The 13,552-nt window shown below is 43.2% G+C and overlaps 1 protein-coding gene across 11 annotated transcripts in view; it reads left to right on the top strand.

The window, feature by feature from the left end:
• LOC111835440 (tryptophan 5-hydroxylase 1-like) overlaps positions 1-13,552 on the top strand; it is a 14,186-nt gene extending 634 nt beyond the window's left edge. Inside the window, exons 1-12 of one of the 11 annotated variants that reach the window (XM_023795762.2) lie at positions 5,314-5,446; positions 5,743-5,801; positions 7,547-7,684; positions 7,893-8,076; positions 8,253-8,353; positions 8,848-8,915; positions 9,790-9,986; positions 11,190-11,325; positions 11,496-11,622; positions 11,710-11,805; positions 12,119-12,252; positions 12,481-13,552. In XM_023795762.2, the coding sequence (XP_023651530.1) occupies positions 7,547-7,684; positions 7,893-8,076; positions 8,253-8,353; positions 8,848-8,915; positions 9,790-9,986; positions 11,190-11,325; positions 11,496-11,622; positions 11,710-11,805; positions 12,119-12,252; positions 12,481-12,655 (1,356 nt within the window). In that variant the 5' untranslated portion in view covers positions 5,314-5,446; positions 5,743-5,801 and the 3' untranslated portion in view covers positions 12,656-13,552. The other 10 variants (XM_072698458.1, XM_072698456.1, XM_072698455.1 and 7 more) reach the window with 10 other exon arrangements.

Raw genomic sequence — 13,552 nt, 5'->3', positions numbered from 1 at the left:
ATGAACACGATTGAAATAACTTTGTCGGTTTTAGATTCTGCTCCTCCTCCCTATCTCAGAAAAAAGTAGACACAGAAAATGGTGGATGTCCGTCATACAGTCTGAGCAATGTTCTCAGCCTTGTGTCAGGGTCTCTACATAGCACACCTCTAATCAAAATGAGCCCAGTAGGAATCAGGTTGGAAACAGTTTAACAAACGTTCCATGAAAGGAAGATGTCTATGTCTTTGTGTCCATCTTGAAGCTAATAACATGTTATTGTATGATAAAATACATTACTGACAGTTTCTTTTAGGAACTACTTCAGGATAACATGGTATTATAGTGTTACACAATTTCATATTAATATGCCAGACACTTGTGCAATTCATAAGATGACACAATAACATATGATTTCTTACTTCTTGGATAACTTGTTTTTTTGTTAACGGTCTGATTCATTATCTTCAAAACATATCCTAGCTTACAAAAATGCAGGATAATAAGGTAGCAATTGTAGGCCAAATGGTAGATACAGTGATTCAAACAACTTGAGGAAAAGCACATTTCAGTTTGCCGCTGCCCCAAACTGTACGGATGGCCTCGGATTTACGTTTCATTTGAAAAGCTTGACTTGGCTTTTGCTGTATATCTTACAGTGAAGGAAAATCCTGCAAATATGTGGCTTTTACAAAGATGAATGTTAGATATGGGCCATAAAGAGAAAATCCTATCCCAGAGGCTACGGGTGCAAGGCGTCAACCCATGACAGGACACATTTTAGTAATCCAGTTCCTTTATTATCTGATAGATTTTCAGTTTAATATTGCAGTAATAATTGTGCAATATCTGTAATGGACAACAGCCAGGTGCTTAGAAACCAGGGGGCATGGATGGGACATGCCCCCACTCCAATATTTAATTTGGCTTTCTTCATTCATCCCCACAAGTAACAGACCTTTGTATTTAAATTATTAAGTTTCAGACTCTTTGCTGTTGAGACCATCAGCTCAAGTCGGATGTAAAATAATGCTAAAAATTTGGAATAGTGATACTTTTATTGGTCCCCATGGGGAAATTCTTTGTTTTTCCCTCAACTTGCACTCTGCCAGACACATGCAGGTCGGAGCAAGCTTGGGGATCACAACACAGGGTCAGCCATTGTGCAGTGCCCCAGGAGCTGGGGGTTAGGGGCCTTGCTTAGGGGCCTGACAATGGCATCAGTCTACCAGCACAGGGATTTGAACTGGTGACCTACTGATCACAGAGAAGTCCCAATCCGCTGAACAACACACCGTTCCCCTTATACACTGATTGGTAAAGTTCTGAGCTACTCTTTACGTGTTAATTTCCAGCACTAAGCTTTCCAAACCTTTTTAAAATAAACGGATATATGATTAACGGGCTGTTACCCTGCAGTAGCGGTTTTCCTGCCTCCATAAAAAAATGGTTCTGGTTCCCCGTTTTTGTTTGGTTCTGCAGTTTACATTTGTTCTGGTTTCTGGTTTTTGCGAGGCGGTGTTTCTCTGTGTGTTCGCACATCTCTTTGAGGTGTATAACAATTATGCATGTACTTATACACACATGCACCGCTCCTGCTGTTCCACAGGGTGGCGATATAACTCCAAAGTCACTAGAAACACAAGCCATTCTAAGCATGAGCTAATATTTATATCGCATGTGACTGTATTTTGCATCTGAGTGTCCACTAAAGATATGATTCTTTCTGATAAGCATAGAATCTAAACCTGCACCTTCACAGTCAATGTGCAGCCACAAAACTAGCGGCCGGCTACTGTTAGCACAGCACAGCTCCAGCAGTCTCTTTCTCAGATCCTTAATATGTTTTGTCCAGCACTGTATTGACATGCATGTTAGTGAATTTGGGCTGAGTGGTTTTCTCTCCACATCATTGTCCAGCAGTTTCCTCTGTTCCTGCGGCACAGTACGAAGCCAAAAGATGCACCCCTCAATCCCCAGGCGTACCACAGACCTCCTCTTTGGGACATATTAAATTCTTGGTAACACGTTACTTGACGGGGCGCAAATACTTAATAACCCAGTTATTACTGAACTACAAATTACGAACAAATCATGAACAAATATTGTTGCTACTGCAGTTTAAAGAGTCATAATTCATTAATGATGAACAAACACGAGATCAGTATTTCACTTTTGTTATTCATTACTTGTTCCTTCAGTAGTTCACAAATGTTTGCAGAATTAACATATATAGTAAAAAAATATAGGAATGGGATGAAATATGCGTCATGATTTATTAAAGATGAAATAACATGAGATCAGTATGTAAGACTTAGTTTGTAGTAAATTATATAAGTATTAATTGCATGAGTATTAGTATATGATGTGTGCCCTGTCAAGTAAAGTGTTACCAAATACTTCAACATGGATATGACACCACCAGGAGTCACTGTTGCCTCCTGAAATCGACATGTGGCTGAAACCTACGAAAAGGGCATCCTGTAGAGCTGCTGACCTTGTAGACTGGCATCTAATAACTTAAAGGGCTTAACGCGTGAAATCGATAAATCAGAGAGCTTTTCTTAAAGGTACACCAGGCAGCCTTCTACAGTTGCTTGACACAATGGCTAGAGTTTCTTAGAGACGACCCTTGACACGCAATTGCAGCTCTGCCCCCTTTCACCCGTGCCGAGCAAGTCTCTGGCTCCGCAACAGCAAAGCTGCTTCCTGAGGCTAATTAGAAGCTTCGTTAGTGTAGCCCAATTAACCCACGGCACTGTGGGGTGGGGGGCCATTCGCACAATGAAATAAGGGGGTTATGGACAGTATTAGATGAACTGACTCAAACATTATTCAGGATAAGAATCTTTGGAATAAAACAGCAAACATAAGTACAGCTAAACATTGAGGCATGATAACCTCATGAATGATAGATCATGCAAAGTCAGCGCACACTGGCCAGGGAAGGGATTCAAACCCAGAACCCTGGAGGTCTAAGGCTAAACCATAACTTGTTGGCCCTATTTAAAGTTAAACTTAGGGCATACTTACAGTTGACCCGATTCCCCACTCCCAAACAAGTCACCCTGACACACCCTGTTGGGCCCAGCTTGCTCGTTGTGAACATTGCTTTCCCATGACCGGCAAACCAAGGAATGAAGCTGCTTTGCTGCTCGGAGCAAATTGCCTTAATGTTAAGTATGTAGTAAAATATGCTAACAAATTTTGCTCACTGAACGTCATTAAGGACAGAGCAATTAGCAAACAGCAGTGCTGTGCCACAGAACTTGTGGATTAACTTGTTAGCCTGCTAGTGACATTCAGGTTAACTTCACAGGCATGCTCAGGCAGTAGCATATTGTGGTTTGTCATATATGCAGGTTTCGTTACTGTTGGAGAAGTTAGCTGTGCTAAAAATCAACTAAACTGAAATGTAAGGATTGTAGTGTAAGGGGGCCGGGACATGAAGGAGAATTTATCTGTTTTAAGTTAAGCAGGGGGAAGCACTTTCTCCTGTAGCAAATGTTCATTGTCTCTTCAAATGATTGCTTGTAAATTTAGAGATCTAGGAAATTAGCTTAGTCTACTGTTGCACTTATCTTGAAGATATACAGTGATTATGATAACAGGGTTGCCAAACACATCTGGTGTGACACTTAAGACCAATTCATAATTCATTATACCACGTGCACTTTTGGTTGCAGAGGAAGGGACGTGATGTAAATTTTATCATCAGAGGTTGGCTTCGGACGGCTGTGTTATGATACGCTGAGAACACGGCAGAAAGAGAAGGGAAGAGGGAGTCCAGGAGTTACGGTAAAATTTAATGGCGGAATCACACAATCAGGAGCACGAAAAGACACTAGCGATCCAAAACGTCAATAACAGGACTGGGGAAAGACTAACAGGGAAGCACTTAAATACAGAAACTAATCAGACTAGGAACAGCTGGTACCATGGGGATTCCGCACGTGGTTAACGCGGGGGCGTGGCACACAGGATGAGCGGCACGATCGGGGCGTGACAGGCCGCAGCCTCTGAGCGCCACTCTCGGAACCCTTTCCGGTTGGGTTGATGCATGCGCAGAGAACAATGAAAAATGTACTTTATCGGTTTCACAAGTTTTCAAAGTGTACTTTATTTGTGTAACGTGTTTCAAAAAAAATGTCCTATGCGCATTTATTTGTGCACAATCTGTTTCATAATTGTTAACCTATTCTAAAGCTAAATGTTTAATATATTCACCAGTGAACAATTTTGAAAAAAAAAAGCATTCTAAGTCACCTTTAAGCTTAAAGGCCTGTATTAGCAGCAGAATGGTCATGCAATTTGGCTTTAACACAAAAAATGTCCCCCACTGTGCTTGCATCATTTAATGAATTGTCCCTCTCTATATTTTTTGCATTGCACTTCATAACTGAAGAAGCCTGTAATTCAATAGTAAGTGTTCATTGCAAATCTCTACATGTACATGACTTTAACTAATCATTATTTTATTAACTCATCATACTTTGTGTCAATATTCACAATGTTTTAAATAAACACACATACAAAAACTGAATGGAAAGTAATTAATATTTATTTCAAAGAAATACAACAATAGGAAATAGGAATGAAAAGACATGTCATGTGAATAATTTCCCTCTGAACAAATTAGATAAAATCTTGTCTCATCTTAACCTGATCTTAAGCTATTCTATGTTGATGTATCTTATCCTATGATGTCGTATGTTCTACAATCTTATCTTAACCTTATCTTATTATATACTACATTAATCTTATCTTATCCTATGAAATATTATGTTATATAATCATATCTTAACCTATCATATCGTGATCTTATCCAGTATTATCTTATGTTCCACAATTTAATCATAACCTAACGGTATAACGTTGAATTGTGAAAATAGGACTTTGAATAGGCTATAATTAAGCAATTTTATCGGTTTGCGATCTAATACGTTTTAAATATCATACGCGAAACCCACACAAACGAGAAAGTTACTTTATCAATAATTATTTCGGATTCTTTAAAAAATGTTTATTATTTAAAAGAATGCATAAGCGCTAAATCACGGGTGACGGCAGCCACCTCTCTTATTTCCCATTTGCACTTGTGACAAATGTGATGATACGCAGGGCATCTAATACATTTGAAATATAATGTGAAACAGACTAATTGTTTGCGCACAATTAAAGCCCAACCCCCCCCCCCCCCCAAACAATTTTCCATATCGTCATTTAAACTGATACGCCTCCATACTTACACACATTAATTCATATATGCATAAACGCACATACACGCCCCTTCATAAATAGGCCTCACTGTGGTACTCACTAATCAAGCTGCCCAGTTGCAATTGCACATAAGGATAAATATTAAAAGAAGACTGACATGTCTCCAAGCAAGACTCCAGCGCCACGCCGAGGAAGGTCTTTTGACTCAATGAACACTAGTTATGAGGAAAAACAACTCAACAATGAGGTAAGCACATGCCTTATGTATAAGTAATATAGGAATACACGAGGATGTTATTCAGCATGATTTATGTACATGTATTACTGTGTTGATAAAACATAACGTGCCAGCCACAGGGTAATGAAATCTACTACATAAAGTCAGGAAAAACGTTGTTTTTTAAACAAGTATTTGTGAACAGCTGTTGTTTTTGCTATATAGTATCGACACGTTTTATACGTATGTATCTATACGTTAGAAGAAACACTTTTCGTTGTGCTGCGTTCACAGGAGCAACGTCCTCACTTGACTCACTTTTGCAGATTAGACACACCGTAAAGCAGCTAATCCTGGTGGGTCGGGTGCGTCAAGCCTTAAGAAGGTCAGGGATGCAGAGTATAATTATAATTATTATAATTATAATGCAATGCATGTGTCTGTGTAGGTTCTCTGTCGTCCAGGACATGATAATCTTACGGGCTTGAATCGAAGGCAACTGGACTTCTTTTTCAATTTCTTCAAAACGTTTCACCTCTCATCCGAAAGGCTTCTTCAATTCAGTTCACTTTTTATTATACGCCAATATTTTGGGAATACGGGTGAGCAAGGTCATTTCTCAATTTAATCATGTATTGGGTGATGTGTAAATTGACACAGGTCGTACACTGATGGAACAGCAAGAAAGCGGATGCACGGATCGTCACAGTTTAGCCCGGTCCGAGGCCCATTTAACCCATTTTGATTGCGGGTTTCGAAGGAGGAATAGTGCAATTAAACTATGCGCGTCGCAGAACCACGATCTCCGGACGCAGGTTCTCTCCTTCACCTGCCGCTTCTCCCAACACCGACTCACCTTTCAGCAAATTGCACGCTGCGTACAGGTGACTGTAGTCGTCTTAGTTTAATGTTATAGGGATCTTATAGCAATCTCCTTGAGGATTACTTTAAGACGTTTCGGGAAGGCAGACATACATTGCGTGAGAAAGAGAAGTTACAACACACAGAGTCCGGCTTTAGCCGCCTCATGCTGTCCGGCATCCTGCAGACGGTTCGCCGGGGACAGCGGAGCCTCCCTCCTTGCCTGGTCCCTTCGCTGCTCGTGAGACCAAACATGGTTGGTGCATTGTCGGTAAACGAGAGAGCGATAGACAGCGTATAACAAGAACTGTTCTGGGGTTCAATCAGCATTGCTGCCAAACTACTATTATATATACTGTTATAAGCTTAATCTGTATTTGAATATGCATTATAATCTAACATTTATTATTAACCTCAATGTTTTAATTAGATTTTTTACTAGTTGCATCGTTGCGCAGTCCTTAATTTAATATGAAATGAGCGGGATATTACCTTTATTAACATAATGTAAGAGCAACGTGCAAGTGGATGCACATGAGAGTTTAAGCAGTGATTGTTCTTCTTTGCATGGGAATGTCTTATATCCGAGGGGTATCTAGTGAAATCTAGAAATAGTATGAAGTGGACTAAAAAGCCGGCCTTTCTTTATGCATGATTCGTTTCAGATCTAGATAGATCGTAATGTGAAAGCGGTTCACTCTTAAACCAAACAAGAAGTTTGATATTCTCATGTAGGCTTGTCTTAAGACTAAATCCACGAGTTCACTCCTACGTCAAGCGGTCGTTTAGTACTTAAAATGAATCCACAGTCTTAGCAGGATCCCAGCCTGGGGTGGGCTTTTGGGGATGTTGGGTTCGAAATGTATTGGGGGCGATTTTAAATGATTAAATGGTTATATTTTCTCTGTCTATTAGGTGGACAGACTATCTGTTTGGAGCCCATACTTAGCCACACCCCTGCAATGAGCTCTTCTATTGAAGGAGTCATTATAAAGGCCAGTATAGGATTCTGGGAGTCAGTACTATTTCAGTACTTTTCAAAGAACCTGTCAGCTGTTTAATGTTCTTGGATAGAGTATTTGGACTTTTTAAACTTACTAAATTTAATAAGATATTCAATGTGCTCACGTGAACACAAACTCGTGACAATTGAATCAGATGAAAGCATCTCACTCTACTTATGAATGTATTGGACTGTGACACCGGACGATTTCTCTTCATGATGAATTATACTTTCCTTTTTGATGTCTTCTTTTTTCCTTCCAACAGATGAGCAAATCCACCTTCATTAAGATAGAGGAGAAGACCGATGTAACACAGACGGTACCAGACCAGCCTTGCGCCACAGTGGTTCTCTCCCTGAAGAACGACACTGGTGGACTCTTTAAGGCATTGAAGCTTTTCCAGGTTAAAAAAAAATATAGCAGTTTTGTCAATAATAACGTTCACAGCTGAAATATGTGCAAACTGAAGCATATGTTGCAGTTGTGTAGATGTTTATCATAGTTACTAGGTCTGGTATGGCTTTTTATCAAGTAGGATAAAAATTACACATAAGTACCATAAGACTGTACTGTCACTAAATTCCTGGACAATTCCTCTATCTGATTGGTAGGAAAAGTACGTTAATTTAGTACACATCGAGTCTCGGAAATTGAACAGACACCGCTCGGAGGTTGAGATCTTCTTGGACTGCAGCAGCAACCACGAGCAGCTCGATGATTTCATCCAGCTGCTGCAGAGGCACTTGAATTCAGGCATCGTGGGCACGGCGTACAATTCCTGCCGACAGGAAGAAGGTACGGACCTGCTACAGCCCACAAACAGGAAATGACTCAGTCATGAATTAGCAGCCACGAGTGATACCGCATGCTGATGTAATGAGATTACCACAAAACAAGATGAACAGCGTAACTTGATTGGAAATAAATTTGACCTGGTGATGAAAGGATGTGAAAACTGACTTGTGTTTCAGCGATGGATAACATTCCCTGGTTCCCCAAGAAGATCTCGGACTTGGACAAGTGTGCCAACCGTGTGCTGATGTACGGATCGGATCTAGACGCGGACCACCCAGTGAGTGCTCTCGCACACACACACACACACACACACACCTTGCTTTGCCCTGTGGTGAACCTTGAAAACACCCCTATCATGACAGAAGACCTGATTTTCCATCAGTGATCATATGTTGGAGCACTTTACATAGAGACATATAGTTAACATTTGGCACTTGTGTGATGATCAAATGACTGATGCTGTATTAAGAATTCTGTTTTTGCTTTGGGATGGTGTTTGGCTCTGATGGTTAGGATGCTGTGTCTGTGATTAGAGGGTCAGTGGTTCAAGTCCCAGATTTGGCAGCATGATTTTACTCTTGAGCCCCTGAGCAAGGCCCTTATCCCAACCTGCTCCGGGGACTGACTGACCTGTTCTTTGAAATCTGTGCCACTTCGAATAAAAGCATCTGCCAAACAAATAAATTTAAGGAGCTGAGAGGACTGTAATTTGTCAGAACTGATACGTGATCACTGTGTAAACATCAGTGCTCACATCATCCCTATCCATAGGGCTTCAAGGATAATGTCTATCGGCGGAGGAGGAAAGAGTTTTCTGATCTAGCCTTGAACTACAAACAGTAAGTCCTTCACTAATGCTAACACTAGCACAGACAGAAAGAAATTAAGATTAATCTTCAAAGCAGATTACAGTGGTCCCCCCATATCTGCAAGTGGTACGTTCCAAGACCTACTTTGGTTGGCCGACAACCCAGATAATAGCAAACCATCCGTGGACCCCATATATAATGTGATTTTCGTACACATACATATCATAAAGTTTAATTGATAAGTTATGCACAGTAAGGCATTACCAAGTACAGTGATAATAAAGTACACTATACATTATACAGTACTGTACTCTCTTGAATGAAAGGGATTCTGACATTTTAGCTTAATTCTCAACTGATGACAAAGCAATGAAAAAATATAATGTCAAGGGATGATGGTGCAATGAAACTGATGCTTTTTAGAGATTTTTACAACAGGCACTGCAATGAAGTAGCAATGAATGTGATCAGTGAGAGAGCAAGAGGCCGACTGGAAGAGAGTCTTGCAGGGAAGCGTGGGTGTGGGGACAAAGGGAGACCAGTCATGTACTGGGCGTAACTGGGCTGGCAGATTTCACCATGTTACAGCCTCTATTCGCGTGGCGCGGTTTGAAACTTATGAACTGTTTGTTTCTGGAATTTTCCAAATTTTTTGGGGTCGCAGTAAACCATGGATAATTGAAACCACAGTTACTGAGACCATGGATTTGGGGGTCCTACCGTATATGCAATCAATGAATTCATTAGCTTGTTTTTTCACAGTAAGCACAGTAATGTGTTCATTAATGCATCTCAGTATTGTGAAACACAATGGGAAAAGTTTTTGGGCACAGTGTCATAGCCACAGCTTTATTTGAAATATTCTCATGGTAACTGTCTCTTGGTGACTGTCGCCCCATGTCAGCGGAGACCCCATCCCTCGCGTTGAGTTCACCGAGGAGGAGGTTCACACGTGGGCTGTCGTGTTCCGTGAGCTAAACAAGCTGTACTCCAGCCATGCCTGCCGGGAGTATCTGACGAACTTGCCGCTGTTGAAGGAGCACTGCGGTTACAGGGAGGACAACGTCCCCCAGCTGGACGATGTGTCGCGCTTCCTCAAGGGTGAGACGGGGACCATACACCCAAGAAATGTTGTTGGTAGTAGGAGCAGCTAGTGTTTAACTATGCCAGTGTGTAGTAGCCTCAGTGTGTGACTATGCGGTTGTGGCTGTAGGGGTGTGTGGTACTGTCATTGTGTGGTGGTCTCAGTGTGTGGCTGTGTGGTAGTTTCAGTGTGTGGGTGTTTGGTAGTCTCAGTGTGTGGCTGTGTGGGTGTTTGATAGTTTCAGTGTGTGTGTGTTTGGTAGTTTCAGTGTGTGGCTGTGTGGCTGTCTCAGTGTATGGCTGTGTGGGTGTTTGGTAATCTCAGTGTGTGGCTGTGTGGTAGTCTCAGTGTGTGGCTGTTTGGTAGTCTCAGTGTGCGAGTCGTTGGTAGTCTCAGTGTATGGCTGTGTGGTAGTTTCAGTGTGTGGGTGTTTGGTAGTCTCAGTGTGTGGCTGTGTGGGTGTTTGATAGTTTCAGTGTGTGGCTGTGTGGCTGTCTCAGTGTATGGCTGTGTGGGTGTTTGGTAGTCTCAGTGTGTGGCTGTTTGGTAGTCTCAGTGTGCGAGTCGTTGGTAGTCTCAGTGTATGGCTGTGTGGGTGTTTGGTAGTCTCAGTGTGTGGCTGTTTGGTAGTCTCAGTGTGCGAGTCGTTGGTAGTCTCAGTGTGTGGCTGTGTGGCTGTCTCAGTGTGTGGTTGTTTGGTAGTCTCAGTGTATGGCTGTGTGGCTGTCTCAGTGTGTGGCTGTTTGGTAGTCTCAGTGTGCGAGTCGTTGGTAGTCTCAGTGTGTGGCTGTGTGGCTGTCTCAGTGTGTGGTTGTTTGGTAGTCTCAGTGTATGGCTGTGTGGCTGTCTCAGTGTGTGGTTGTTTGGTAGTCTCAGTGTATGGCTGTGTGGCTGTCTCAGTGTGTGGCTGTCTCAGTGTGTGGCTGTCTCAGTGTGTGGCTGTCTCAGTGTGTGGTTGTTTGGTAGTCTCAGTGTATGGCTGTGTGGCTGTCTCAGTGTGTGGCTGTCTCAGTGTGTGGCTGTCTCAGTGTGTGGTTGTTTGGTAGTCTCAGTGTATGGCTGTGTGGCTGTCTCAGTGTGTGGCTGTCTCAGTGTGTGGCTGTCTCAGTGTGTGGTTGTTTGGTAGTCTCAGTGTGTGGCTGTGTGGCTGTCTCAGTGTATGGCTGTGTGGGCGCGTTAGCTGTGATCTGCTCTGACCTTATGCCCCACCTCCCTTCCAGAGCGCACTGGCTTCAGCATCCGCCCAGTAGCCGGCTACCTGTCTCCGAGGGACTTCCTGGCCGGACTCGCCTTCCGGGTGTTCCACTGCACCCAGTACATTCGGCACGGTTCAGCACCCCTCTACACCCCCGAGCCGTGAGTCTGCTGCACTCGTCCGCCTTCCCTCACATCCACCGACAGGAACCCGGCCCACCCCTCCCGGGATGATGAAATGGATACAGTGCCAGGAGCGATGGCTGACTTACCTGTCTGTGTGTGTGCCCTTTGCGTCTGTGTTCGTGTGTGTCTATGATCGCCGCTTCTAGGGACACGTGCCACGAGTTGCTGGGTCACGTCCCATTGCTGGCGGAGCCGAGCTTCGCACAGTTCTCACAGGAGATGGGCCTGGCCTCCTTAGGGGCCTCTGAGGACTCCATCCAGAAGCTGGCCACAGTGAGAAGCGTGCGCCCCGCCGCCATCAGGCAGACGTGCGCTTGGCCTCCGTGTGGCGCTAATGTCGCCTCCTGTACTCTGTTCCAGTGCTACTTCTTCACCGTGGAGTTCGGCCTGTGCAAACAGGATGGGCAGCTGCGGGCGTACGGTGCTGGGCTGCTGTCCTCCGCCAGCGAGCTGAGAGTACGAAACTTTATCATTTTATAAACAGCAAAGAGCGCCACACAGAGGCTTGGTGTCAAATTACATCGTTACATGTGTAACCTAATGCATTACCAAATAATTGTTAATAACAGGGTATTATTAATGTTTGCGTGCCTTGTTCCTTACATTTTCCCAGCATACAATGCAAACCCCACACAGGTACAGGGATTCCACAAGCATCAGACCTTAAGAAGGCCTTATTTTGAGGATATGATCTACCTTACTGGGCAGACATTCGGGCCAGTAGCTTTTTTACCTTTGCCAGTAAAGCTGATGTGAACTTCCACTGCAGCACGCACTCTCTGGGAACTGCAGAATCTTGCCCTTCGACCCTAACATCACCTGCAAGCAGGAATGCAACATCACCACCTTTCAAGATGTCTACTTCGTGTCGGAGAGCTTTGAAGAAGCCAAGGCTAAGATGAGGTAGGCACTTCCTGAGAATACCTTCTGAGGTGGCTTTTGCATTGTCAAATCAATCTGATAAGACGCTAATTATGGCGATACAAGGTCCTGGTCCATCCTGATCAGCATTTACACATCTCTCTCATCTGTGATGATGTAGTCAAGCAGTACATCTGGTTTTATAAGAGTTTTTGATCTTCCAGCACCTCCATATCACCTTAATGTTGATAATCCTTTTCCAATTAACAGGGAGTTTGCCAAGACCATCAAGAGGCCTTTTACGGTGCGGTACAACCCTTACACCCAGAGCGTGGACGTGCTGAGGGACACGGCCAGCATCCACAGGGTTCTGGAGGAGCTGACCCATGAGCTTGATGTTGTGGGAGATGCTCTCAGCAGAATCGACAAGCAGCTGGGTGTCTAAGCTCCTTGTGCAGCCTATGGCTCACCGCCAGACCTGCCCCCCCCCCCACCACCACCTCCTGATCCCCTCCCCTGCTCTGTGCAGATATCTAAGGGTGCTTAGTAAACCACTCTCCTCCAGCCCTGACTCAATACCAAAGAAAAAGAATTGCACGCACATAGACTGTGGCACATGATTTAAAGAAGAAACCTGGGAGGAAAATAAATATTATCTATTTATTGTTCTTTGCTCCTGAAATACTCCACCCCCGTTCACAACTTACTCAATGTGAGAACTTACTCCTTATTGCTTATTCTCTCATTCTTCCATCAGTTTCTGCTGCCCTCCCCCTCCATAATTATTATAATTATTATTAATTAATTGCATTATTTATTTATCTGTCCACATGTGACATGGAGTTTTTTACAGATCACAATCAGCTAGAAGAGTAAATGGAGCTACTATCTTAACCGGATTGTTTAAAAGTCACACTGGCTGGTTCCGGAGGGAACAAAGCTGTCACCTGACTGTCACCTGACTGTTACCTGACTTCCTGTGTTCCTGTATATATATATCTGTCCAATGTTTTTCAAAGACTGTTCAGTTGCTTCGGGGATTTTTATCTGAGACCACACCTCAGGTGTCTGCCTGCTGTCCTCAGGGACTGTGGAGTAACCTGGTATTTACTCAGCCTACTACTTAACTGAAGTCTGTATTTGGCTAATAACCAGTCTGGTGTTTAGGTGTAATTCAGCAGGTCACAGGACAGACGTGCAAAGCTTCCAGTGAACCAAATGTTGGGAAATACCTTGATCCCAGTAGACACCCTGGGACAGGAGTAGTACAACAGTGGTAATAAAATGCAGTGAATTATAGTGTTTCTAGGCTAAATGTAATAAATGTACTGGTTTACATGTT

The sequence above is a fragment of the Paramormyrops kingsleyae genome, chromosome 13 (genome assembly GCF_048594095.1).
Source record: "Paramormyrops kingsleyae isolate MSU_618 chromosome 13, PKINGS_0.4, whole genome shotgun sequence".
Lineage (NCBI taxonomy): Eukaryota > Metazoa > Chordata > Actinopteri > Osteoglossiformes > Mormyridae > Paramormyrops > Paramormyrops kingsleyae.
The sequence above is the reverse complement of the archived record's forward strand: the minus strand, read 5'-3'. Positions and strand labels throughout refer to the sequence as shown.